General features: G+C 41.8%; 5 protein-coding genes across 5 annotated transcripts; 4 read left to right on the plus strand and 1 right to left on the minus strand.

Annotated features, from left to right (window-relative positions):
- Positions 1 to 522, minus strand: LOC130138780 (agamous-like MADS-box protein AGL62). The gene has a single exon (XM_056313885.1). The coding sequence runs from the start codon at positions 520 to 522 to the stop codon at positions 1 to 3; it is 522 nt and encodes a 173-aa protein (XP_056169860.1).
- Positions 523 to 7,552: 7,030 nt separating this feature from the next.
- On the plus strand, positions 7,553 to 11,508 carry LOC115668418 (senescence-associated carboxylesterase 101-like). The gene is made up of 4 exons (XM_030589877.2): positions 7,553 to 7,731; positions 7,923 to 8,274; positions 9,720 to 10,271; positions 10,521 to 11,508. Exons 1-4 carry the CDS (start codon positions 7,703 to 7,705, stop codon positions 11,358 to 11,360), a joined length of 1,773 nt encoding a protein of 590 aa, XP_030445737.2. The 5' UTR covers positions 7,553 to 7,702; the 3' UTR covers positions 11,361 to 11,508.
- Positions 11,509 to 13,326: 1,818 nt separating this feature from the next.
- Positions 13,327 to 16,419, plus strand: LOC115667762 (senescence-associated carboxylesterase 101-like). Its single transcript, XM_056313886.1, has 4 exons — positions 13,327 to 13,335; positions 13,799 to 14,224; positions 14,730 to 15,266; positions 15,525 to 16,419. The coding sequence occupies exons 1-4, from the start codon at positions 13,327 to 13,329 to the stop codon at positions 16,356 to 16,358; spliced, it is 1,806 nt and encodes a 601-aa protein (XP_056169861.1). The 3' UTR covers positions 16,359 to 16,419.
- Positions 16,420 to 16,743: 324 nt separating this feature from the next.
- On the plus strand, positions 16,744 to 20,703 carry LOC115668422 (senescence-associated carboxylesterase 101-like). Its single transcript, XM_030589881.2, has 4 exons — positions 16,744 to 16,948; positions 17,151 to 17,502; positions 18,947 to 19,498; positions 19,748 to 20,703. Exons 1-4 carry the CDS (start codon positions 16,920 to 16,922, stop codon positions 20,585 to 20,587), a joined length of 1,773 nt encoding a protein of 590 aa, XP_030445741.2. The 5' UTR covers positions 16,744 to 16,919; the 3' UTR covers positions 20,588 to 20,703.
- Positions 20,704 to 22,853: 2,150 nt separating this feature from the next.
- On the plus strand, positions 22,854 to 25,694 carry LOC115667760 (senescence-associated carboxylesterase 101-like). Its single transcript, XM_056313890.1, has 4 exons — positions 22,854 to 22,882; positions 22,937 to 23,458; positions 23,949 to 24,492; positions 24,751 to 25,694. The coding sequence occupies exons 1-4, from the start codon at positions 22,854 to 22,856 to the stop codon at positions 25,582 to 25,584; spliced, it is 1,929 nt and encodes a 642-aa protein (XP_056169865.1). The 3' UTR covers positions 25,585 to 25,694.
- Positions 25,695 to 25,733: the final 39 nt, after the last annotated feature.

Consider the following 25,733-nt stretch of genomic DNA (forward strand, 5'->3'; position numbering starts at 1 on the left):
CTACTCATTTCCAACTTCTGCTTTACGAGGATCACAGCATTTATCATCGTTTTTGCTCCTGATAGAGCCATTGATAGCCTCTAAGGCCAAGAGCTCCATCCTTCTCTTTTCCACCGCTTTCTCGAGATCTTCCAGCCATTTCTTGAATACCATAAAATCGTTGAAGCTAAAGTTTTCGAATCGCAGGGGCTTAATATCATTCAGCTCTTTAGCTCCTTCCATTCCAACTTTCAGTTGCTCAAGCACATCGGCATATTGTTTGTTCATTTTCTCTAGGACTTGGGCTCTATCAGTTTGAGCCTGTTGAATAGCATCAATACAAGCCATCTTTGGATGCTCGAACCTATCTAGGACTGCATCCACAGAAGGGTGACCAAAATAGAAAGGCTTGCCTCTAGGAGAGAGAACGATAATGGCCATCTCAATGGCACAACGAGCATATACTTCACTTGCCTTCTTGAATAGCCCCGGTCGAGGTTTCGAGAAGGTAACTTGTCGAGCATTGGCACTCCCCTTCGTCATTCTCGCTCGAGTTGCTTTGCCCTCTGTGGCGCACGCTGGAAAATCAATGTAATATGGTGGAACAGTGAAAAATGTGGCCATTTATAGGACTTCACAGGCCAAAATAATTCATCACTCCCTCTTTGATTGGTAAATTTTCGGCTTTCCATATTAACATACCTCCTTATGCAGTTTAATGATAAGCGTGTCGTTTTCCGTCTAATGAAACAAAGTATATTCATCTTATGTCAATAAGTTGCATGCTTGCAATGTCAATTATTTGCTCATAATATCCATCCAAAAGAGACTTCTTCAACGGTTACTCAGCTAAAGAAGGAAAACAATCCCACGGTGCAATTAGTAGGGGTGAGCAGCTCCAGATTCCATACAGATTTAGCTTGAAACCTAGAACCTACCCGTGAGAACATGTTTATCATTTTTTAGAACCTGGAACCTACCTTGTATAGCTTGGAATTTGAAACCAACCCTATCATAAGTTCTAGGATCTACTCAGGTTCCACTTATATTATTAATTGAACAATTGCAATGAATCATCATCTTTAATAATCATCGCTTGCTACTACAATCCACTGACCACAACTTATATTTAGACACATAAAGAATATGAAACATTAATAAAGTAAAAGTCTTAGTCAAAAAATGGAAGCTCAGACCAATGGTTTCAGATTATACGCTTCTTGAACGGTTACTTAGCTAAAGAAGGAAAACAATCCCACGGTGCAATTAGTAGGGGTGAGCAGTTCCAGGTTCCGTACAAGTTCAACTTGAAACCTAGAACTTACCAGTGAGAACATGTTCCTCATTTTTTGGAACTTGGAACCTACCATGTATAACTTGAAATATGGAACCTTCCATGTCACTGGTTCTAGGGTCTACTCAGGTTCCACCTGTATTATTAATTGAACAATTACAATGAATCATCACCTTTAATGACCATCACTTGTTACTACAATCCATTGACCACAACTTATATTTAGGCACACGAAGAATATGAAACATTAATAAAGTAAAAGTTTTAATCATAAAATGAAAGTTCAGACTAGTGGCTTCAGATTAGACACTTCTTGAACTGTTCCACTGCTAAAGAAGGAAAACAATCCCACGGTGCAATTAGTAGGGGTGAGTGGTTTCAGGTTTTGTACAGATTCAGCTTGAAACCTAGAACCTACCCGTGAGAACATGTTTATCATTTTTTGGAACCTGGAACCTACCATGTATAACTTGGAATATGGAACCTACCCTGTCACAAGTTCTAGGGTCTACTTAGGTTCCACCTGTATTATTAATTGAACAATTGCAATGAATCATCACCTTTAATGACCATCATTGCGACTATAATCCACTGACCACAACTTATATTTAGACTCACGAAGAATATGAAACATTAATAAAGTAAAAGTCTTAGTCATAAAATGGAAGCTTAGACCAGTGGTTCTATATTATACACTCATCATCGGACGTTATGGAATATCGCAAGATCGCGTGAAGACATAAACTAAGAAAAACACAAAGACTTGTTTCAGGTTCCAGGTTCTACCTACCTAGAACCAGAATGTGAAACCTAGAACCTGGAACCGACGGGTTCTTACCGATCCGGTTCTTAGATTCTAGGTTTTACCTTGAAATCATGTTCACCCCTAGCAAGTAGTAGTCCGGACTTTTTTTTTTTCATACCCACCTAAATTTTGAGATTGACGCACGATAAATCCCTAAATTTTAAATGTGTCATAGTACTTCTTTGAATTTGCATTTTGTTTCACCTATTAACACCATTACTTCTTCCGTTAGCAGATACAGGATACGTACCTTTTTTAGGGGGTAGGAGGGTGGGGTTTTTTTTTTTTTTTTGGGTCGGAGGGCGGGGTTTAAAGTGCAACTTTTTTTCAATTTTTTTTAATAAATGCTTTTTGTTCCCTAAATTCAAAGTTAAGGGTTTAACATGATTAAGCTCCGATAATCCTATATCTCTCTCATATTTAGACAGTTTTTATTATGCTAATATTTTCTTCAGAGGTACGGATTGTAAAATTATAATGTAGTAATATTGCGTTTGTATTATGTTATCTCATTGGCAATACCGCTTAGTGTAAGTGTGTCTAATAGCTGTCTCCTCCCTGTCGTGTTATTCTCTTTTGTTTATCATTTATACAGAGTGAAGACATAACTTATTCTTAACAATTTGTAAAATCTTAGTATAACTAGATGGGATGATTCGATTTTACAGACCTCTCAAAGACCTTACTTAAAAAAAAATATGATTTTTCTATGAAAAGGCAATTTTTACAATCTTGTTATTTTTACTTGTTATGTTTAGAGGATTCCGACCATTTTCTTTGTCAAATTCCTATAATTGGCGCTTGTTAATAAGTGCCCCCAAATATTTGTTAATCATATCTAATAAAAAGAATGTGTTTACTTATGATGCACTGGCTATATATAATACGAAAAGACGGCTCATTGTAAATAATAAACTTCCAGAATTGAGATGTTTAACAACCACACTTATTTATGGGGAAAAAATATAAAAAAAAGTACTAAATTTATTGCATTAATACCGATTTAGTTTTAAACTTTTTCTCATTAGTACTAGTTTAGTCTATCCGGCCAATTTAGACTGAAAATCGCTGATATGGTCGCCGGTCCTACATGACACGGCCGGCGGATGGCTGGCGCTGATGTGGACATTTTTAATAATATTTTAATAATTTTTGAATTTTTTTTTAATTTTTAAGAAAAAGTTCCCTTTTTTCTGTTTCTTTTTTTTCCTTATCTTTTCTTTGGCCTGTGGTAGGTGATACTCGGCCATGGCAGGCCACAGGCGAGGGTGTAGCCCTCACTAAAAGCCGCGAGGGTGGCCCTTGCCAGATTCGACAAGGTTGGCCCTTACCTACACCGTAAAGGTCGAGCCCTCACCAGATCTAGCGAGGGCTACAATGCCTTCGCCAACCCTCGTACATGGCTAGCTGTTGGCCATAAATGAGTACCAACCATAGGCCAAAGGAAAGAGAAGGATAAAAAAAAAGAAAGAAAAAAAGGAAAAAGAATTTTTTTTTGAAAAATTAATAAAAGATTCAAAAAATTATTAAAAATGTCTACGTCAGTGCCAGTCGTCCACTAGCCCATCCTACAATTTCCAACTTATATTGGCCGAATGGATTGAACTGGTACTAATGTGAAAATGTTTAGGATTAAATTGGTCAAATTGAAAAGTTTAGAACTGAATGGGTGCCAATGCAATAGGTTTAGGACTTTTTTAGTACCTTTCCCCTTATTTACGACTCTATGCTTTTCAATAAGTGCATCAGTTAGCGACCAAACATTAATCCGCAACAGACATTACAATTTTCTTCTCTCATCACCCTCAAAAGAAAGATGTTTTAGTTTATCAACTAACTGCATCACACTGGCATTGGATCTCGCCTCACCTTGCGGTCTTCACTCCATAGACGCCGAGCTACTCCAGAAACTCAATCGAGCTCAAATTAAGTTCGAGCAGCATTTGAGTCGAAAAGGCCGGACTCAAGTACTGTCACACCCCAAAACCTACCAAAACGAGGGATGACACGGTCATCCTTCCATCCGAAGGACGTAGCCCAAAATCTAACTCCCAAAAGTCCCCACGATAGCGCTCTCGTACTAATGGCCGCCGGCCGAGAAACCTGAAAAGATTGGAAAAAGAGAAGGGTGAGCAATCATAGCTCAGTGAATAGTACGTATCTTCTAAGCAAGTTGAGCCTCCACAATACACATTTAAACTCAAAGACATAAATATATTCATAGCATGAATACCCATTCATCCATAATATCACAATCGGTATTACTAGTCCAGTTCAATAATCAAACTCGTCAAATCACGTGTTAATGGTCCATTACATGCCCAATATTCAACTCAAGACTCTAGATGTGGCTCCTACGAACTTACGTTATCGTGTAGCACTTAGTCCTTGACCAACGTATATTAATAATACAAAACTCTAGAGATGGCTCCCACGAATTTACGTTATTATGTAGCACTTAGTTATTTACTACACATATTAATAGTACAAGGCCGTAGAGGTGGCTCCCACGTGACCCGAGTCGCCGTGTAGCACTTAGTCCTTGACAACAAGGCTCTAGAGGTGGCTCACACGAATTTATGTTATCGTGTAACAGTTAGTCCTTTAACGGTCCATATCACAATCGGTTTCACAAACCGAATCAAATCACCTTTCATAAACCGTACTCAAAGTCAATGTAATTCTTTTACAAAAAGGTCTCGCAAACCCAAAATATATCATCTTTCCCAACTCTGTTCATCATACAGAATTTAATATCACAAGACATTTCTCACGCCATTTTGAAATTCATTTCATAAACCAGTAATATTTCGAAACTGTCTTTCATAAAATGTTTCCTAAACCATTCACAAATAGCTAAAAAGTAGTGAATGCCTGATCTGAAATAATGCATCGAATATGCTATGAATATCAATTTTGCCTTTTAGCCAAATCACACTTTGCACGTAATATGTCTCACACTTCTCATTTTCAAAATATGAGTTTACAACTCAAAAAAAGATAGAACCACTCACCTGGGAATACTCAAAACTAAACAACAAACGTTACTTTAACCGTCCAACTCGCGATCCTATCAAATGAGCGAGAAACAACGTCAAAATCGAGCAACACGCTACCTCAACTATGAATCGGCTAAACCAAACTCAACCGCAAACAAAACGACTCTTACGCGCTAACAAAACTTTTAACCGAAACGGATATTCAAAGTTATCTATAACATGTAGCTTGAACGCGAAACTTGGTCGTCCCATAACTCTTTCCACCGAACCCTATTTTAAGCAAGCTTATAGTTAAAATGAAGATCTTTCGACATACTAGAAGACCCACTATTTGACCATCTCAAAATTGAGCCGAAAATCGACGAAAATCAGCCTAAAAGCCGCTGATCGCGCACTGTTCACCACGCGCGCTCAACTTCAAAATTCATTTTGGGCAAACGGTAAGTCCAAATCGAGTTTCGTAAAATTCCGCAGCTTCACGACATCCTAAACTACCAATTATATATCACACGCAACTCAACGACTCGAACATCAGACTTCGTGGCTTGATTTTCACAAAAGTTCGAAATTGTGCTCTAATCCCGAAAAATATTCCAATTGGACGAACGAAAGGCGTGAACACTTACCGGGCGTTGCGACGTGAAATCGAATTGGTTAGGCAAGCCCCCGCGACGAGCCCACGTGAAACCCTCCTCTTCTTTCTTCTTCTTCTTCTTCTTTCCTTTTTTTTCTCTTTCTTTTTCGGGATAAGCACATTAGGAGTGCCATGACTTTCGTGCGGCGCTCACTTGAGTGCCATAACTTTTTTTTTCGCTCACTTGAGTGCCAAAAATTTGAAAAAGTGATCACTTGAGTGCCAAATGCCATTTGGCAGTCGAAAAATCTGACGTGGCTTCGCCAAAAAGCTGACGTGGATAATATTTTAATATTTTATGAATTTATTATTATTAATTTTTTAATTTTTGCAAAAAAAAATTTAATGCCAGCGAGGGTCACCAGCGACCCTTGCCGGCTTTGAAGGCCTCACCCAGATTGGGCGAGGGCCGCCTTACCCTTGGCCGCAAAGGCCCTAGGCAAGGCTGCGAAGGCCGTCTCGCCGACCGCGGGCGAGGCGGCCTCGACAGATCTAGCAAGAGCCTTCACCGCCGCGGGCGAGGCAGCCTCGCCAGATCTGGTGAGAGCCTTTGCCACCTCGCCCGCACTAGTGAGGCCGCGATGGCCTCGCCAAGGGCTTTCGCGACCGCGGACGAGGCGACCTCGCCAGATCTAGCGAGAGCCTTCGTCACCGCGCCCGCGGCCGGTGAGACCGCTATGGCCTCGCCAAAGGCGTTCGTGGCCGTGGGCGAGGCGGCCTCGCCGGATCTAGGGAGAGCCTTCGCCGCCTCACTCGCAGCGGCAAGGCCACGATGGCCTTGCCAAGGGCGTTCGTGGCCATACCAGCCGATGGCAAGGTGGCCCTCGCCCAGTTTGCCCAAGGGCAAGGCCTCCGGCAAGGGTCACCGACGACCCTCGTCAACTTTGAAAAAAAAAAAAAATAAGAGAGAAAAATAAAAATAAAAATAAAAAGATAAAGAAAAAGAAAATTTTAAAAAAATCAATAAAATAAAATAAAATAACATTAGAAAAAATCCATGTCGGATGAAAAATTAATTAAAAAATCTACGTCAGCTCATTTATTGGAACTGGCACTCAAGTGATCTATTTTCATCGGAAGTGATACTCAAATAATCTATTTTACTCCGATATAATATTTAAGTAAGCAAAAAAAAATTATGATATTCAAACGAGTGCCGTACGAAAGTTATAACACTTTTAACGTCCTTATCTCTTCTTTTCTTTTTTTCTCTTTTCCTCTCTCGGTTCTCCCTGTTCACTTGGACGATTGCACTTTGCCCTTTCTTCCCTTTTATCTCTCGGCAGTCTTCTTTTTCTTTTTCTTGTGGGTCCCACCACAATCTTTTTGACTTGGTCAAAACAAGACCCAAAATATCACAAGTACAGAGACGTGTATTGACCGGAGGAAGTCATTACTTGCCAACAACCTCGGTAGCACCTTCCTCATGACTCAGACGACAGAGTGGTAGTAGGAGTAAGAAAAGGGACGAACTCTCTTATAGCAGCATCCTAGAAAAAACGATCTATTACAGACAAGAAAGTCTACTGGTGCGCGAAGGATACATCGGTATCTTCTCCACCTGGTTGAGAATAAAACGTCATTTTCCCGCGTAAGTCCTTCATACTTTACACCCCTTCCGGTTCTTCATTGGTTGTTTGGTGGGCCGCGAAGAAGCAGCAGCAGAGTAAAGAACAGCTATTGGCATTTAGGAAAAGAATTTGTTCCCGGACATCAAATGTGGGCGCACGCTGATTCCGAGAAGTTCACATCAATATAACATTAATTTAAAAGGAAAAGACTAAACAAAGAACCAGTCGTTGACTTGGGGTTGAGAGTCCCCATCTCGAGGTTTAAATTGTCCGGTTTGAGTTTGCCAATGGGGGAATTTCATGGAGCAAACTGCCACTTGATTCCGACTGTTTCAACTCTCCGAGTCCGAAGAGCGCAGCTCAACCGTTATCGACTCGCCGGTTCCGCAAGAACAGCAGCCCAATAACGAAGCTCCGACGATGGACTCTGCTCATGCTGCTAAACCTCTGTACGTGTTAAAGCAAAAGAAAAAGCTTCTTCTATCTTTCGTTAACTTTATAGTTTGTTCCGAAAGCGAAAGAGACCCGACTCGAAATCTGCGAACGAAGTGCACCTTACGCGATCATTTGACCCGTTTCGATTCCTGATGAACGCGTTCTTGTTTCTTGTCTCTTGTTCTTGATTTTTTTTTTTTTGCAGATTCAGCAACGGATTCGATTTGGTGAACTTAGCCGTGTCCTCCGATATTCTTTCCAATTCATGGGCTGCAATCTCCGAACTCCAGTCCCAGATTGACCAAAGCCCACCGTCTTCTGAAACCGTGAAAATTCAAGAGTTTAAACACCCGGGATACAAAATCATTGCTTTTGTGATCCCACCAGCTGCTACAAGTAATCTCCAAGCAGTGGGCGATTTGGTCCCGTCTTCTTCATCAGAGGCCGCTGTGTTTAAGTTTCTCTGCTCCAAGGACAACCCGCCTTTTTCCATAAACAAAGCTGCGATTTCTCTGTTCAACTCTCTCCAAGATAGGCTCTCTCCCCTGAAAACTCAGGTAATACCCTTTTACCTTTCGTTTCTATTCAAGTTATTTATGAGGTTCCGTTACTAATTTTGAAGATCAACGAGCTTTTGTTAGTCGCTGTGAGAGATCGCACGAGTTGGTCTCAGATCTAGGGATCAGGTCTTCTCGAAGTGGGTCCTGGAATGCTTGTGTCTGCTCTGATGGTTGCTTCGTAGATGACCATTTTGAGTTGTTTCTTCCCACATCATTAGCTTTGTTTGATGAAAAAGTGGATCACCCCCATTTTGCTTCTTTCAGAGCGTGAATTGCATCTTTTGGCAAAATGGTTGATGATGAGCAGTCTGTCGATTGTCTGAACAGAGTCTCTCGCATTGATGGCCCATTGCCTTTCCCATTCCTTTCAGTTGAGTTAACCTTAATCCTATTCCTAGCCGAGAAGAGAAAAAGGAATAAATTGTTTTGAGTTAAACTTAAGCATACCAATGCAGCTCCGAGTGAATCAAGATGTGACTGCAATTCAAATTCTGTGTTTGGATAATTCCCATCCGGACCTTAGAAATATTGTTGATTTATTCAACGTGCGTAAACCGAAGGAGTGTGGCTGAGTTGGTAAAGTAATTAGGCTTTCAAGAAGCCTGGGGTCTGAATCTTGCTCAAAGTTGCTCATTGGAGCTAGCTAGATCATAAGGAAGTGGTTCGTCAGGAATTCCGTAATCCTAGTGTCAGCTGGCAACTCCCTTCCTTTGACCTCCCGTAACTAGAGTCTGGGGAGCAAAAGCTGGTCGGAGATTTTGTTTGACCAAATCACAATATTTTTGAGAACATGTCCCCGATCTAAGTAGAAATTCCGAATCCCAATAATACTTTTGATTTAAATTAGAAAAGTCTTGATTGGACTTTTGGTTGATAGAAATGTATGGAGTAACAACAAATCCTTATTGAAGTTGGATACCTAATTTGAATCTGCTAAAAAGGTTTTCTATTTTGCATCCAAATATTATACATAATAGGTGGGTTTTAGGTTTTTACCCATTATAAAGGAGTTTTGGGCCGTAACAATCATTCGTGCAGCATGCTCATGGATTACATCCTGAAGCAATTATAAGTGTTTTGAAGCTAATAAATCTTTGTGTAAGATTTGTGAATCATGTAGATTGTTTCGCAAGAAATTGTTAGTTCTTGAGTGTGATTGGCTGCTAGACGACTCGAGTGCAGTTCTTATTTCTATTGTATCGTTTGATCTGTATTGGAATCATGTGACGCTCTCCCCTGTAGGGTAGGTCGACCAAACCACATAGATTAGGTGTCCAATTTATTTCTTTGTTTTGTTTATTTTATTGTTAAATCGTCTGTTTTTTGTAACTATATCAAAAGGGAAAGAGTATGTTTATGTTAGCAAAACTGACTAGGGATAGAAAATCTGATCGGCCCTCATAGACTTTGTGTTTGTCGATGCTCATCAAGCTTTGATGCAGGTTGCAACTTCCTCCAAGTCTATTCCACACATTATAACAGGAGATCGTTTGGGTGGATCCATTGCCTCTCTTTTCACGCTATGTCTCCTACGCACACTCGATTCAGCCACCAAAAACGGTCCGCTTTGCATCACATTCGGTTCGCCCCTCATTGGGGACAGTGGGTTCCAACAAGCCATATCGCGATATCCAACATGGAGTTCTTGCTTCTTGCATGTGGCTCATATGGATGACTGTATCCCCAGACTCTTTCTCCTGTCGACCGCGGAGCAGAGGCTATACGAGCCTTTTGGTACATTTCTTTTGTGTTCTGAATCGGGTGGTGCATGTTTCGAAGCCCCTGAATCCATAATTGAGTTGCTCACCCGGATGAGCCTGGAAAGGAATGGTAGCACTGCAGATTCCCAAATTTTCAATTATAAGAGCGTCATTGAATGTCTCGAAGGGCGATTGACTTGCAAGAACCAACCTGCATTTAGTGTGCCTGATGCTGATTCATTTAAAGCTGGGATAACTGCGCAAGTTGCAGCAATTGGCCTTGTGCAAATTCAGGTAACTGTTTGTTGTACCTTCTTTAGTGTACATGTAGTGAGTACATCTCAAAAGGGGATTCACACTTGTTTTAGTCAAAACCAGAAAGATGATTGTGCTTTGCCATTTAAAGCAAAATGAACTGTATCCCCGCTTTTAGCTTCACATACTTAACCAGGAAAAATTTACCCACCTGAATTGTCCCTTGTTATGAATGCATTCGCTTTACCTGTTGGAACTTCATTTACTGAACTCTCGTTGTCATGGCAGCCGCAGAATATGGATATTGATGCTCTGTGGAGGAAGATAGTGATGCCTGAACAAGACATCCTGAAACGAAAGAATCCGACAATTGATCCTGCCAAGGCGTTGAACAAAATGAAAGTGTACCTAGCTTATTTTGAATGGTATAAGAACAAGTGCGAAGACGACGACCGGCGTCCTGGTTACTATGACAGCTTCAAGACCAAAATGGCCAAGCGTGACCATGAAGTCGTTAGGTTCAAAACAGAGCTCGAGATTTACTGGCAATCCGTGGTGGAAGAGGCAGAGAAGAGGCCTCAGTTCGAGGGAGCACCGATGCGGATCCGCTGGCTCTTCGCAGGGACAAATTACCGGAGGATGGTCGAGCCACTCCACATAGCCGAGTACTATAAATGGGACAAAAGAAGTTACATATCTCAAGGGAGATCCAAGCACTTCAAGCTATTGGAACAGTGGCTGGACGAACATCAGAAACAGCCCAAGAATAGTGTTCCTAACGATTCGAAAATGAAGAAGATCATGTTCAGTGTCACAGAGGATTCATGCTTCTGGGCCCATGTGGAGGAGGCACGGATATCGTGCAGGTTGTTGAACAGCGGAGGATCGAACAGCGCAGAAATAGAAAACTTGGTCAAGTTCGAGAAGTATGTTATGGGCTTGCTCAGGAACTACGCGGTTTCTCGCGATATTTTCTTGGAAAGCAGCAGCTACATGCAATGGTGGAGGGAATATGAGGACATTTTGGGGAAGCAAGTGATGGGAGCTTCTCAGAACTCGGAACTCGCTTGTTTCATGAAGGACGGAGACTATCACCGGTATAAATCAGGTGCCCTGGTATTCGCATGACGGATGAATAAACTGGGTAATTTGAATGTAATTTATAGTGCATTATAAGAGCAAGAATGTGCTGGCCTCGCTCATTGTGTTGATTTTGCTTTGCTTGAATCGAGTCAAATTCTCAATTTAAGATGAGTCCAAGAATTTTGATTCGGAAGTCAAGAGTTTATGTTTGCTCCGCCTTTCAGGAATTACTCGTACGTTTGTTCCTTTAGTGCAGGTTCTTATTTGGTTGAAAAACATCTATCACAAGACTGTAATTAAAACGAGTAATTTCAACCGAAACAACATAGAAAAAAGAGATAGCTGCTACTTTATTGAGCATTTTTACTGCTTTATTATCAGCAGGCCTCTCTTGTTGAAGCGGAGAGATTGACTGAATAATGCCGAAATTTAGCATGAGTCAACAATCTCTCCGTAAGTCCGCTGGAATTGATTACTCATTTCCAACTTCTGCTTTACAAGGATCACCGCATTTATCATCGTTTTGGCTCCTGATAGAGGCATTAACAGCTCTTGGGCATGGAGTTGAACTTGAAGCCTCTAAGGCCAAGAGCTCCATCCTTCTCTTGTCCACTGCTTTCTCAAGATCTTCCAGCCGTTTCTTGAATACCATAAAATCGTTGAAGCTAAAGTTTTAGAATCGCAGGGGCTTAATATCATTCAGCTCTTTAGCTCCTTTCATTCCAACTTTCAGTTGCTCGTGCACATTGGCATATCATTTGTTCAGTTTCTCTAGGATTAGGTCTCTATCAGTTAGAATCTGCTGAGAAGCATCAATACAAGCCATCTTTAAATGCTCAAGCATATCTAGGACTGCATCCACAGAAGGGTGACCAAAATAGAGAGGCTTGCCTCCAGGAGAGAGAACGATAATGGCCACCTCAACGGCACAAAGAGTACATACTTAACTTGCCTTCCTGAATAGCCCTGGTCGATGTTTCGAGAAGGTAGCTTGCCGAGCATTGGCACCCTCCGTCATTCTCGCTCGAGTTGTTTTGCCCTCTGTAGCGCACGCTGGAAAATCAATATAAATTCAACTGATATGGCGGAACGGTGAAAAATGTGGCCATTTATAGGACTTCACAGGCCAGAATAATTCAACACTCCCCCTTTGATTGGTAACTTTTCGGCTTTCCATATATTAACATACCTCCTTAAGCGGTTTAATGATAGGCTTGTCGTTTTCTGTCTAATAAATCAAAGTATAATCATCTTTGCATGTCAATAAGTTGCATGCCTGTAATGCCAATTACTAGCTCATAATATACAGGGATAAGAATCCAGAAGAGACTTATTAAATGGCTACTTGGCTAAAGAAGGAAAACAATCCGGTGGTGCAATTAGTGAAGTCACCCATCCTAGTAGTATTCTAGTACGAGTACACTAAACTTTGAAATTCCAAAGCAAAGCTTACTGTTACGCTAAAAAGGGCCTCAGTGAATTAATTCTAGTTTTCACATGCGAACGCACATCACAAAATCCTCTCCCCATGTTCAGTGTACACTTCAATTCATTCCTATCCCCTTCGCCATCTTAGAAGTCAGCTAGGAGCCACTCCTTGTCCAGACGCTCATGCCTCGGCGATTACTTCGCGCCCTCGTTAAACCGGGTCATTACGGCAAGATCTTTTTGGTGCATTTATTATTATTGTATTTTCCAAATCTCAAGTTTGGGCTTTGTCTTAGTGGTCTACTTTTCTTACATCATCAAGGATCGAGTCGAGCTCGGAAAAACCTTTATAGGGTCGAGTTGAGAAAATCAATTAGACTGAAGTTCAGCCCTCCTCAACCGCCAATCAAGAAATCCTGGCAAAAGAAAGAAAAAAAATCCCATTCAAGAATTGACCGGAGGAAGTCATTCCTTGCAAACAACTTTCCAAAGAATAGTCCTCAGACTCGGACGACAAAATGGCTGTTGGACAAAGAAAAGGTTATAGCAGCATTCCTAGAAATAGGAACTTATTACAAACAAAATGTTGAAGGTACGCAAAGGGTAGATCTTCTTAGGAAAACGTTATTTTCCCGCGTAAATACGTTGTAGTTTTTACCCATCCTTTGTTCATTGGTTGGTTGGAGAGCCACGAAGGAGAAGCAAAGGTAGGTTTTGGCATTTTAGGAAGAATTTGTTGCCATCCTCAAATATGGACGTTTTTGCAGCGAACTGCCGCATGCTCCTCACTGTTTTAATTCTTCAAATCTGAAAGAACGCAGTTCAACCTAATATCGACTCGCCGGGTCCGCCAAAACATCAGCCCAACAAGGTAGCTCCGACAATGGACCCTGTGGAAGCTCCTAAACCGCTGTAAGTAGCCAAAGAAACAAACAAAAAGCTTCTTCCTTTTGCTCAACTTTATAGTTTGTTCCGGAAGCACAAGAGACCCAAATTTGAAAACCGCGAAGGAAGTGAATTTTTTCGCAGTCATTTGACCCTTTTCCGCTTCTGAGTCGGCGCGTTCTTGGTTCTTGTTTCTCAGTCAGTCCCTTGTTCTTGATTTTTTACTTCTTTGTTTTTGCAGATTCAGCAACGGCCTCAATTTGGCGAACCTGGCTGTGTCCTCCGATATTCTTTGCAATTCGTGGGCTGCAATCTCTGAACTTCAGTCCCAGATTGACCCCAATCATCGGAGCCCATTGTCTTCTGAAACAGTGAAAATTCATGAATTTGAACACAAGGAATACAAAATCATTGCTTTTGTGACCCCACCAGTTGCTAAAAGTTATCTCCAAGAAGAGAGCGATTTGGTCCCTTCTTCTTCATCTGAGGCCTCTGAGTTTCAGTTTCTCTGCTCCGAGACGAACCCCTCTTTTGCCATAAACAAAGCTGTGATTTCTCTATTCAACTCTCTCCACGATAAGCTGTCGCCCCTGAAAGCTCAAATAATACCCTTTATCTTTCGTTTCTTTTCGAGTTATTTATGAGCTCTAGTTACTAATTTCTGAAGGTCAATGAGCTTTTCATAGTCACTGTGAGAGATCACTACGAGTTGGTCTCAGACTACGAATCAGGTCTTATTGAAGATTTCACGCCTACTCACTTTTATGTGAATTATAGTATGATTTGGCTGTTGAGAAACACTGAGAGTATTTTAGTAACTTGAGGATGGTTAGAATTTTCATTGTATCTTTTGATCTATAGTGGAACCTATGCCACTCTCCCTATGTGATAAGTCACATCGACCGAACCACGTAATTTCGGTATCCAATTTTTTTTCTTGTTTTTTTATTGTTCAATCGCTTGTTTTTTGTAATAATATCAAAAAGGGAAATAATGTGATGATGTTCGCAAAACTGACTTTGGGATGCATGTGCAAGTAAGAAAATCTGATTAGCCCCCACCCATAGACTTGTGTTTGTCGATGCTCATCCTGCTTTGAAGCAGGTAGTAACTTCCTCCAAGTCTATTCCACACATTATAGCTGGAGATTGTTTGGGTGGATCCATTGCCTCTCTTTTCACGTTATGGCTCTTACGCACACTAGATTCGGCAACCACAAAGCCTCCACTTTGCATCACATTCGGTTCACCCCTCATCGGGGACGGTGGCTTCCAACAAGCCATGTCGCAATATTCAACCTGGAGTACTTGCTTCTTGCATGCGCCTCAAAAGGATGACTGTTTCCCCAAACTCTTTCACCCGTCGACCATGGAACAGAGTCTATACAAGCCTTTTGGTACATTTCTTGTGTGTTCTGAATCGGGGGGTGCATGTTTCGAAGACCCTAAATCCATAATTGAGTTGCTTGCCCCCAGGATCCCGGAAAGTGCCAAAATTTTCAATTATAAGAGCATCATTAAATGTCTCAAACGGCAATTGTTTTGCAAGAACCATTCTGCATTTAGTGTGCCTGATCCTGATTCATTTAAAGCTGGGATAACTGCGCAAGTTGCAGCAATTGGCCTTCTGCAAATTCAGGTAACTATTTATTGTACCTTCTTTCATGTACATGTTCTGAATACTTTCAGAGGGGGATGTCGCACTTGTTTTAGTCGAAACCAAGAAGGATAATTGTGCTTCGCCATTTTAAACCAAACTGAACTGTATCCCCACATTTAGCTTCACACACTTAACCACGAAAATTTTGCTCTACTCGAATGAACCATTGTTATGAATGCTTTCCTTTCACCTTTTGGAAGTTCATTTACTGTACTCTCATTGTTATGGCAACCGCAGAATATGGATGTTGATGCTCTGTTGAGGAAGATAGTGATGTCTGAACATGACGTCATAGAACGAAAGAATCAAGTGTTTGATCCTGTAGAGGATTTACACGACATGAAAGTGTACCTGGCTAATTTGGAATGGTACAGGAAGAAATGCGAAGACGAAGGCCTCTGTTCTGGTTACTACGACAGCTTCAAGGACAAAATGGCTCTGCGTGACCACAGAGCCGTTAACTTCATAAAACCGCTCACAATTCACTGGGAGCGCATGGTGGAAGAGGCGGAGGAGAGGCCTCAGAGAGAGGGAGCACCGATGCGGATCCGCTGGCTCTTCGCAGGGACAAATTACCGGAGGATGGTCGAGCCACTCCACATAGCCGAGTACTATAAATGGGACAAAAGAAGTTACATATCTCAAGGGAGATCCAAGCACTTCAAGCTATTGGAACAGTGGCTGGACGAACATCAGAAACAGCCCAAGAATAGTGTTCCTAACGATTCGAAAATGAAGAAGATCATGTTCAGTGTCACAGAGGATTCATGCTTCTGGGCCCATGTGGAGGAGGCACGGATATCGTGCAGGTTGTTGAACAGCGGAGGATCGAACAGCGCAGAAATAGAAAACTTGGTCAAGTTCGAGAAGCATGTTATGGGTTTGCTCAAGAACTACGCGGTTTCTCCCGATATTTTCTGGGAAAGCAGCAGCTACATGCAATGGTGGAGGGAGTATGAGGACATTTTGGGGAAGCAAGTGATGGGAGCTTCTCACAACTCGGAACTCGGTCATTTCACGAAGGACAGACACTATCACCTCTATAAATCAGGCACCCTAGTATTCGCATGACAAACGAATAAACTTGTAATTTGAATGTAAATTATAGGGTATCATAAGAGCAATAATGTGCCGGTTTCGCTAGTTGTGTTGATTTTGCTTTGCTTGAATTAATTCGGATGCTCATTCGGTTTCCTCGGCCATTCTGTTTCTTCCTGAATTTCTGATTTGTTTGTTCCTTTTAGTGACAATTCTTATTCGGTTAAAAGAAGCTCTCACAAAACTATATTGACGTGGAGCAATTTCAACCAAACAAACAATATTGGCATTTAGGAAAAGAATTTGTCCCCGGACATCAAATGTGGACGCACGCTGATTCCGAGAAGTTCACATCAATATAACATTAATTTAAAAGGAAAAGACTAAACAAAGAACCAGTCGTTGACTTGGGGTTGAGAGTCCCCATCTCGAGGTTTAAATTGTCTGGTTTGAGTTTGCCAATGGGGGAATTTCATGGAGCAAACTGCCACTTGATTCCGACTGTTTCAACTCTCCGAGTCCGAAGAGCGCAGCTCAACCGTTATCGACTCGCCGGTTCCGCAAGAACAGCAGCCCAATAACGAAGCTCCGACGATGGACTCTGCTCATGCTGCTAAACCTCTGTACGTGTTAAAGCAAAAGAAAAAGCTTCTTCTCTCTTTCGTTAACTTTATAGTTTGTTCCGAAAGCGAAAGAGACCCGACTCGAAATCTGCGAACGAAGTGCACCTTACGCGTTCATTTGACCCGTTTCGATTCCTGATGGACGCGTTTTTGTTTCTTGTCTCTTGTTCTTGATTTTTTTTTTTTTTTTTTTTTTTTGCAGATTCAGCAACGGATTCGATTTGGTGAACTTAGCCGTGTCCTCCGATATTCTTTCCAATTCATGGGCTGCAATCTCTGAACTCCAGTCCCAGATTGACCAAAGCCCACCGTCTTCTGAAACCGTGAAAATTCAAGAGTTTAAACACCCGGGATACAAAATCATTGCTTTTGTGACCCCAACAGCTGCTACAAGTAATCTCCAAGAAGAGGGCGATTTGGTCCCTTCTTCTTCATCAGAGGCCGCTGTGTTTAAGTTTCTCTGCTCCAAGGACAACCCGCCTTTTTCCATAAACAAAGCTGCGATTTCTCTGTTCAACTCTCTCCAAGATAGGCTCTCTCCCCTGAAAACTCAGGTAATACCCTTTTACCTTTCGTTTCTATTCAAGTTATTTATGAGGTTTAGTTACTAATTTTGAAGATCAACGAGCTTTTGTTAGTCGCTGTGAGAGATCGCACGAGTTGGTCTCAGATCTAGGGATCAGGTCTTCTCGAAGTGGGTCCTGGAATGCTTGTGTCTGCTCTGATGGTTGCTTCGTAGATGACCATTTTGAGTTGTTTCTTCCCACATCATTAGCTTTGTTTGATGAAAAAGTGGATCACCCCCATTTTGCTTCTTTCAGAGCGTGAATTGCATCTTTTGGCAAAATGGTTGATGATGAGCAGTCTGTCGATTGTCTGAACAGAGTCTCTCGCATTGATGGCCCATTGCCTTTCCCATTCTTTTCAGTTGAGTTAACCTTAATCCTATTCCTAGCCGAGAAGAGAAAAAGGAATAAATTGTTTTGAGTTAAACTTAAGCATACCAATGCAGCTCCGAGTGAATCAAGATGTGACTGCAATTCAAATTCTGTGTTTGGATAATTCCCATCCGGACCTTAGAAATATTGTTGATTTATTCAACGTGCGTAAACCGAAGGAGTGTGGCTGAGTTGGTAAAGTAATTAGGCTTTCAAGAAGCCTGGGGTCTGAATCTTGCTCAAAGTTGCTCATTGGAGCTAGCTAGATCATAAGGAAGTGGTTCGTCAGGAATTCCGTAATCCTAGTGTCAGCTGGCAACTCCCTTCCTTTGACCTCCCGTAACTAGAGTCTGGGGAGCAAAAGCTGGTCGGAGATTTTGTTTGACCAAATCACAATATTTTTGAGAACATGTCCCCGATCTAAGTAGAAATTCCGAATCCCAATAATACTTGTGATTTAAATTAGAAAAGTCTTGATTGGACTTTTGGTTGATAGAAATGTATGGAGTAACAACAAATCCTTATTGAAGTTGGATACCTAATTTGAATCTGCTAAAAAGGTTTTCTATTTTGCATCCAAATATTATACATAGTAGGTGGGTTTTAGGTTTTTACTTATTATAAAGGAGTTTTGGGCCGTAACAATCATTTGTGCAGCGTGCTCATGAATTACATCCTGAAGCAATTATAAGTGTTTTGAAGCTAATAAATCTTGTGTAAGATTTGTGAATCATGTAGATTGTTTCGCAAGAAATTGTTAGTTCTTGAGTGTGATTGGCTGCTAGAAGACTCGAGTGCAGTTCTTATTTCTATTGTATCGTTTGATCTGTATTGGAATCATGTGACGCTCTCCCCTGTAGGGTAGGTCGACCAAACCACATAGATCAGGTGTCCAATTTATTTCTTTGTTTTGTTTATTTTATTGTTAAATCGTCTGTTTTTTGTAACTATATCAGAAGGGAAAGAGTATGTTTATGTTAGCAAAACTGACTAGGGATAGAAAATCTGATCGGCCCTCATAGACTTTGTGTTTGTCGATGCTCATCAAGCTTTGATGCAGGTTGCAACTTCCTCCAAGTCTATTCCACACATTATAACAGGAGATCGTTTGGGTGGATCCATTGCCTCTCTTTTCACGCTATGTCTCCTACGCACACTCGATTCAGCCACCCAAAACCGTCCACTTTGCATCACATTTGGTTCGCCCCTCATTGGGGACGGTGGGTTCCAACAAGCCATATTGCGATATCCAACATGGAGTTCTTGCTTCTTGCATGTGGCTCATATGGATGACTGTATCCCCAGACTCTTTCTCCTGTCCACCGCGGAGCAGAGGCTATACGAGCCTTTTGGTACATTTCTTTTGTGTTCTGAATCGGGTGGTGCATGTTTCGAAGCCCCTGAATCCATAATTGAGTTGCTCACCCGGATGAGCCTGGAAAGGAATGGTAGCACTGCAGATTCCCAAATTTTCAATTATAAGAGCGCCATTGAATGTCTCGAAGGGCGATTGACTTGCAAGAACCAACCTGCATTTAGTGTGCCTGATGCTGATTCATTTAAAGCTGGGATAACTGCGCAAGTTGCAGCAATTGGCCTTGTGCAAATTCAGGTAACTGTTTGTTGTACCTTCTTTAGTGTACATGTAGTGCGTACATCTCAAAAGGGGATTCACACTTGTTTTAGTCAAAACCAGAAAGATAATTGTGCTTTGCCATTTAAAGCAAAATGAACTGTATCCCCGCTTTTAGCTTCACATACTTAAGCAGGAAAAATTTACCCACCTGAATTGTCCCTTGTTATGAATGCATTCGCTTTACTCATTGGAACTTCATTTACTGAACTCTCGTTGTCATGGCAGCCGCAGAATATGGATATTGATGCTCTGTGGAGGAAGATAGTGATGCCTGAACAAGACATCCTGAAACGAAAGAATCCGACAATTGATCCTGCCAAGGCGTTGAACAAAATGAAAGTGTACCTAGCTTATTTTGAATGGTATAAGAACAAGTGCGAAGACGACGACCGGCGTCCTGGTTACTATGACAGCTTCAAGACCAAAATGGCCAAGCGTGACCATGAAGTCGTTAGGTTCAAAACAGAGCTCGAGATTTACTGGCAATCCGTGGTGGAAGAGGCAGAGAAGAGGCCTCAGTTCGAGGGAGCACCGATGCGGATCCGCTGGCTCTTCGCAGGGACAAATTACCGGAGGATGGTCGAGCCACTCCACATAGCCGAGTACTATAAATGGGACAAAAGAAGTTACATATCTCAAGGGAGATCCAAGCACTTCAAGCTATTGGAACAGTGGCTGGACGAACATCAGAAGCAGCCCAAGAATAGTGTTCCTAACGATTCGAAAATGAAGAAGATCATGTTCAGTGTCACAGAGGATTCATGCTTCTGGGCCCATGTGGAGGAGGCACGGATATCGTGCAGGTTTTTGAACAGCGGAGGATCGAACAGCGCAGAAATAGAAAACTTGGTCAAGTTCGAGAAGTATGTTATGGGTTTGCTCAGGAACTACGCGGTTTCTCGCGATATTTTCTTGGAAAGCAGCAGCTACATGCAATGGTGGAGGGAATATGAGGACATTTTGGGGAAGCAAGTGATGGGAGCTTCTCACAACTCGGAACTCGCTTGTTTCATGAAGGACGGAGACTATCACCGGTATAAATCAGGTGCCCTGGTATTCGCATGACGGATGAATAAACTGGGTAATTTGATTGTAATTTATAGTGCATTATAAGAGCAAGAATGTGCTGGCCTCGCTCATTGTGTTGATTTTGCTTTGCTTGAATCGAGTCAAATTCTCAATTTAAGAGGAGTCCAAGAATTTTGATTCGGAAGTCAAGAGTTTATGTTTGCTCCGCCTTTCAGGAATTACTCGTACGTTTGTTCCTTTCGTGCAGGTTCTTATTTGGTTGAAAAACATCTATCACGAGACTGTAATTAAAACGAGTAATTTCAACCGAAACAACATAGAAAAAAGAGATAGCTGCTACTTTATTGAGCATTTTTACTGCTTTATTATCAGCAGGCCTCTCTTGTTGAAGCGGAGAGATTGACTGAATAATGCCGAAATTTAGCATGAGTCAACAATCTCTCCGTAAGTCCGCTGGAATTGATTACTCATTTCCAACTTCTGCTTTACAAGGATCACCGCATTTATCATCGTTTTGGCTCCTGATAGAGGCATTAACAGCTCTTGGGCATGGAGTTGAACTTGAAGCCTCTAAGGCCAAGAGCTCCATCCTTCTCTTGTCCACTGCTTTCTCAAGATCTTCCAGCCGTTTCTTGAATACCATAAAATCGTTGAAGCTAAAGTTTTAGAATCGCAGGGGCTTAATATCATTCAGCTCTTTAGCTCCTTTCATTCCAACTTTCAGTTGCTCGTGCACATTGGCATATCATTTGTTCAGTTTCTCTAGGATTAGGTCTCTATCAGTTAGAATCTGCTGAGAAGCATCAATACAAGCCATCTTTAAATGCTCAAGCATATCTAGGACTGCATCCACAGAAGGGTGACCAAAATAGAAAGGCTTGCCTCTAGGAGAGAGAACGATAATGGCCACCTCAACGGCACAAAGAGTACATACTTAACTTGCCTTCCTGAATAGCCCTGGTTGATGTTTCGAGAAGGTAGCTTGCCGAGCATTGGCACCCTCCGTCATTCTCGCTCGAGTTGTTTTGCCCTCTGTAGCGCACGCTGGAAAATCAATATAAATTCAACTGATATGGCGGAACGGTGAAAAATGTGGCCATTTATAGGACTTCACAGGCCAGAATAATTCAACACTCCCTCTTTGATTGGTAACTTTTCGGCTTTCCATATATTAACATGCCTCCTTAAGTGGTTTAATGATAGGCTTGTCGTTTTCTGTCTAATAAATCAAAGTATAATCATCTTTGCATGTCAATAAGTTGCATGCCTGTAATGCCAATTACTAGCTCATAATATACAGGGATAAGAATCCAGAAGAGACTTATTAAATGGCTACTTGGCTAAAGAAGGAAAACAATCCGGTGGTGCAATTAGTGAAGTCACCCATCCTAGTAGTATTCTAGTACGAGTACACTAAACTTTGAAATTCCAAAGCAAAGCTTACTGTTACGCTAAAAAGTGCCTCAGTGAATTAATTCTAGTTTTCACACGCGAACGCACATCACAAAATCATCTCCCCATGTTCAGTGTACACTTCAATTCATTCCTATCCCCTTCGCCATCTTAGAAGTCAGCTAGGAGCCGCTCCTTGTCCAGACGCTCATGCCTCGGCGATTACTTCGCGCCCTCGTTAAACCGGGTCATTACGGCAAGATCTTTTTGGTGCATTTATTATTATTGTATTTTCCAAATCTCAAGTTTGGGCTTTGTCTTAGTGGTCTACTTTTCTTACATCATCAAGGATCGAGTCGAGCTCGGAAAAACCTTTATAGGGTCGAGTTGAGAAAATCAATTAGACTGAAGTTCAGCCCTCCTCAACCGCCAATCAAGAAATCCTGGCAAAAGAAAGAAAAAAAATCCCATTCAAGAATTGACCGGAGGAAGTCATTCCTTGCAAACAACTTTCCAAAGAATAGTCCTCAGACTCGGACGACAAAATGGCTGTTGGACAAAGAAAAGGTTATAGTAGCATTCCTAGAAATAGGAACTTATTACAAACAAAATGTTGAAGGTACGCAAAGGGTAGATCTGCTTAGGAAAACGTTATTTTCCCGCGTAAATACGTTGTAGTTTTTACCCATCCTTTGTTCATTGGTTGGTTGGAGAGCCACGAAGAAGAAGCAAAGGTAGGTTTTGGCATTTTAGGAAGAATTTGTTGCCCACCTCAAATATGGACGTTTTTGCAGCGAACTGCCACATGCTCCTCACTGTTTTAATTCTTCAAATCTGAAAGAACGCAGTTCAACCTAATATCGACTCGCCGGGTCCGCCAAAACATCAGCCCAACAAGGTAGCTCCGACAATGGACCCCGTGGAAGCTCCTAAACCGCTGTAAGTAGCCAAAGAAACAAACAAAAAGCTTCTTCCTTTTGCTCAACTTTATAGTTTGTTCCGGAAGCACAAGAGACCCAAATTTGAAATCCGCGAAGGAAGTGAATTTTTTCGCAGTCATTTGACCCTTTTCGCTTCCGAGTCGGCGCGTTCTTGGTTCTTGTTTCTCAGTCAGTCCCTTGTTCTTGATTTTTTACTTCTTTGTTTTTGCAGATTCAGCAACGGCCTCAATTTGGCGAACCTGGCTGTGTCCTCCGATATTCTTTGCAATTCGTGGGCTGCAATCTCTGAACTTCAGTCCCAGATTGACCCCAATCATCGGAGCCCATTGTCTTCTGAAACAGTGAAAATTCATGAATTTGAACACAAGGAATACAAAATCATTGCTTTTGTGACCCCACCAGTTGCTAAAAGTTATCTCCAAGAAGAGAGCGATTTGGTCCCTTCTTCTTCATCTGAGGCCTCTGAGTTTCAGTTTCTCTGCTCCGAGACGAACCCCTCTTTTGCCATAAACAAAGCTGTGATTTCTCTATTCAACTCTCTCCACGATAAGCTGTCGCCCCTGAAAGCTCAAATAATACCCTTTATCTTTCGTTTCTTTTCGAGTTATTTATGAGCTCTAGTTACTAATTTCTGAAGGTCAATGAGCTTTTCATAGTCACTGTGAGAGATCACTACGAGTTGGTCTCAGACTACGAATCAGGTCTTATTGAAGATTTCACGCCTACTCACTTTTACGTGAATTATAGTATGATTTGGCTGTTGAGAAACACTGAGAGTATTTTAGTAACTTGAGGATGGTTGTAATCTTCATTGTATCTCTTGATCTATAGTGGGACCTATGCCGCTCTCCCTGTGGGATAAGTCACATCGACCGAACCACGTAATTTCGGTATCCGATTTTTTTTCTTGTTTTTTTATTGTTCAATCGCTTGTTTTTTGTAATAATATCAAAAAGGGAAATAATGTGATGATGTTCGCAAAACTGACTTTGGGATGCATGTGCAAGTAAGAAAATCTGATTAGCCCCCACCCATAGACTTGTGTTTGTCGATGCTCATCCTGCTTTGAAGCAGGTAGTAACTTCCTCCAAGTCTATTCCACACATTATAGCTGGAGATTGTTTGGGTGGATCCATTGCCTCTCTTTTCACGTTATGGCTCTTACGCACACTAGATTCGGCAACCACAAAGCCTCCACTTTGCATCACATTCGGTTCACCCCTCATTGGGGACGGTGGCTTCCAACAAGCCATGTCGCAATATTCAACCTGGAGTACTTGCTTCTTGCATGCGGCTCAAAAGGATGACTGTTTCCCCAAACTCTTTCACCCGTCGACCATGGAACAGAGTCTATACAAGCCTTTTGGTACATTTCTTGTGTGTTCTGAATCGGGTGGTGCATGTTTCGAAGACCCTAAATCCATAATTGAGTTGCTTGCCCCCAGGATCCCGGAAAGTGCCAAAATTTTCAATTATAAGAGCATCATTAAATGTCTCGAACGGCAATTGTTTTGCAAGAACCATTCTGCATTTAGTGTGCCTGATCCTGATTCATTTAAAGCTGGGATAACTGCGCAAGTTGCAGCAATTGGCCTTATGCAAATTCAGGTAACTATTTACTGTACCTTCTTTCATGTACATGTTCTGAATACTTTCAGAGGGGGATGTCGCACTTGTTTTAGTCGAAACTAAGAAGGATAATTGTGCTTCGCCATTTTAAACCAAACTGAACTGTATCCCCACGTTTAGCTTCACACACTTAACCAGGAAAATTTTGCTCTACTCGAATGAACCATTGTTATGAATGCTTTCCTTTCACCTTTTGGAAGTTCATTTACTGAACTCTCATTGTTATGGCAACCGCAGAATATGCATGTTGATGCTCTGTTGAGGAAGATAGTGATGTCTGAACATGACGTCATAGAACGAAAGAATCAAGTGTTTGATCCTGTAGAGGATTTACAAGACATGAAAGTGTACCTGGCTAATTTGGAATGGTACAGGAAGAAATGCGAAGACGAAGGCCTCTGTTCTGGTTACTACGACAGCTTCAAGGACAAAATGGCTCTGCGTGACCACAGAGCCGTTAACTTCATAAAACCGCTCACAATTCACTGGGAACGCATGGTGGAAGAGGCGGAGGAGAGGCCTCAGAGAGAGGGAGCACCGATGCGGATCCGCTGGCTCTTCGCAGGGACAAATTACCGCAGGATGGTCGAGCCACTCCACATAGCCGAGTACTATAAATGGGGCAAAAGAAGTTACATATCTCAAGGGAGATCCAAGCACTTCAAGCTATTGGAACAGTGGCTGGACGAACATCAGAAACAGCCCAAGAATAGTGTTCCTAACGTTTCGAAAATGAAGAAGATCATGTTCAGTGTCACAGAGGATTCATGCTTCTGGGCCCATGTGGAGGAGGCACGGATATCGTGCAGGTTGTTGAACAGCGGAGGATCGAACAGCGCAGAAATAGAAAACTTGGTCAAGTTCGAGAAGTATGTTATGGGTTTGCTCAAGAACTACGCGGTTTCTCGCGATATTTTCTTGGAAAGCAGCAGCTACATGCAATGGTGGAGGGAGTATGAGGACATTTTGGGGAAGCAAGTGATGGGAGCTTCTCACAACTTGGAACTCGGTCGTTTCACGAAGGACGGACACTATCGCCTCTATAAATCAGGCACCCCAGTATTCGCATGACAAACGAATAAACTTGTAATTTGAATGTAAATTATAGGGTATCATAAGAGCAATAATGTGCCGGTTTCGCTAGTTGTGTTGATTTTGCTTTGCTTGAATTAATTCGGATGCTCATTCGGTTTCCTCGGCCATTCTGTTCCTTCCTGAAT

Source organism: Syzygium oleosum, unplaced genomic scaffold, assembly GCF_021117445.2.
Source record: "Syzygium oleosum isolate NSW1041296 unplaced genomic scaffold, Sole_v2.1 Sole_v2.08, whole genome shotgun sequence".
NCBI lineage: Eukaryota > Viridiplantae > Streptophyta > Magnoliopsida > Myrtales > Myrtaceae > Syzygium > Syzygium oleosum.

Bases quoted from the DNA above. Each gene is read 5' to 3' on its own strand.
- LOC130138780 (XM_056313885.1), bottom strand. From the start codon at position 522: ATGACGAAGGGGAGTGCCAATGCTCGACAAGTTACCTTCTCGAAACCT.
- LOC115668418 (XM_030589877.2), top strand. From the start codon at position 7,703: ATGGACTCTGCTCATGCTGCTAAACCTCT. The intron at 7,732-7,922 runs GTACGTGTTAAA...TTTTTTTTGCAG, and splicing joins GCTCATGCTGCTAAACCTCT to ATTCAGCAACGGATTCGATT. The intron at 10,272-10,520 runs GTAACTGTTTGT...TTGTCATGGCAG, and splicing joins TTGGCCTTGTGCAAATTCAG to CCGCAGAATATGGATATTGA.
- LOC115667762 (XM_056313886.1), top strand. The intron at 14,225-14,729 runs GCTCAAATAATA...CCTGCTTTGAAG, and splicing joins ATAAGCTGTCGCCCCTGAAA to CAGGTAGTAACTTCCTCCAA. The intron at 15,267-15,524 runs GTAACTATTTAT...TGGCAACCGCAG, and splicing joins TTGGCCTTCTGCAAATTCAG to AATATGGATGTTGATGCTCT.
- LOC115668422 (XM_030589881.2), top strand. From the start codon at position 16,920: ATGGACTCTGCTCATGCTGCTAAACCTCT. The intron at 17,503-18,946 runs GTAATACCCTTT...GCTTTGATGCAG, and splicing joins TCTCTCCCCTGAAAACTCAG to GTTGCAACTTCCTCCAAGTC. The intron at 19,499-19,747 runs GTAACTGTTTGT...TTGTCATGGCAG, and splicing joins TTGGCCTTGTGCAAATTCAG to CCGCAGAATATGGATATTGA.
- LOC115667760 (XM_056313890.1), top strand. From the start codon at position 22,854: ATGGACCCCGTGGAAGCTCCTAAACCGCT. The intron at 23,459-23,948 runs AATACCCTTTAT...TGCTCATCCTGC, and splicing joins TCGCCCCTGAAAGCTCAAAT to TTTGAAGCAGGTAGTAACTT. The intron at 24,493-24,750 runs GTAACTATTTAC...TGGCAACCGCAG, and splicing joins TTGGCCTTATGCAAATTCAG to AATATGCATGTTGATGCTCT.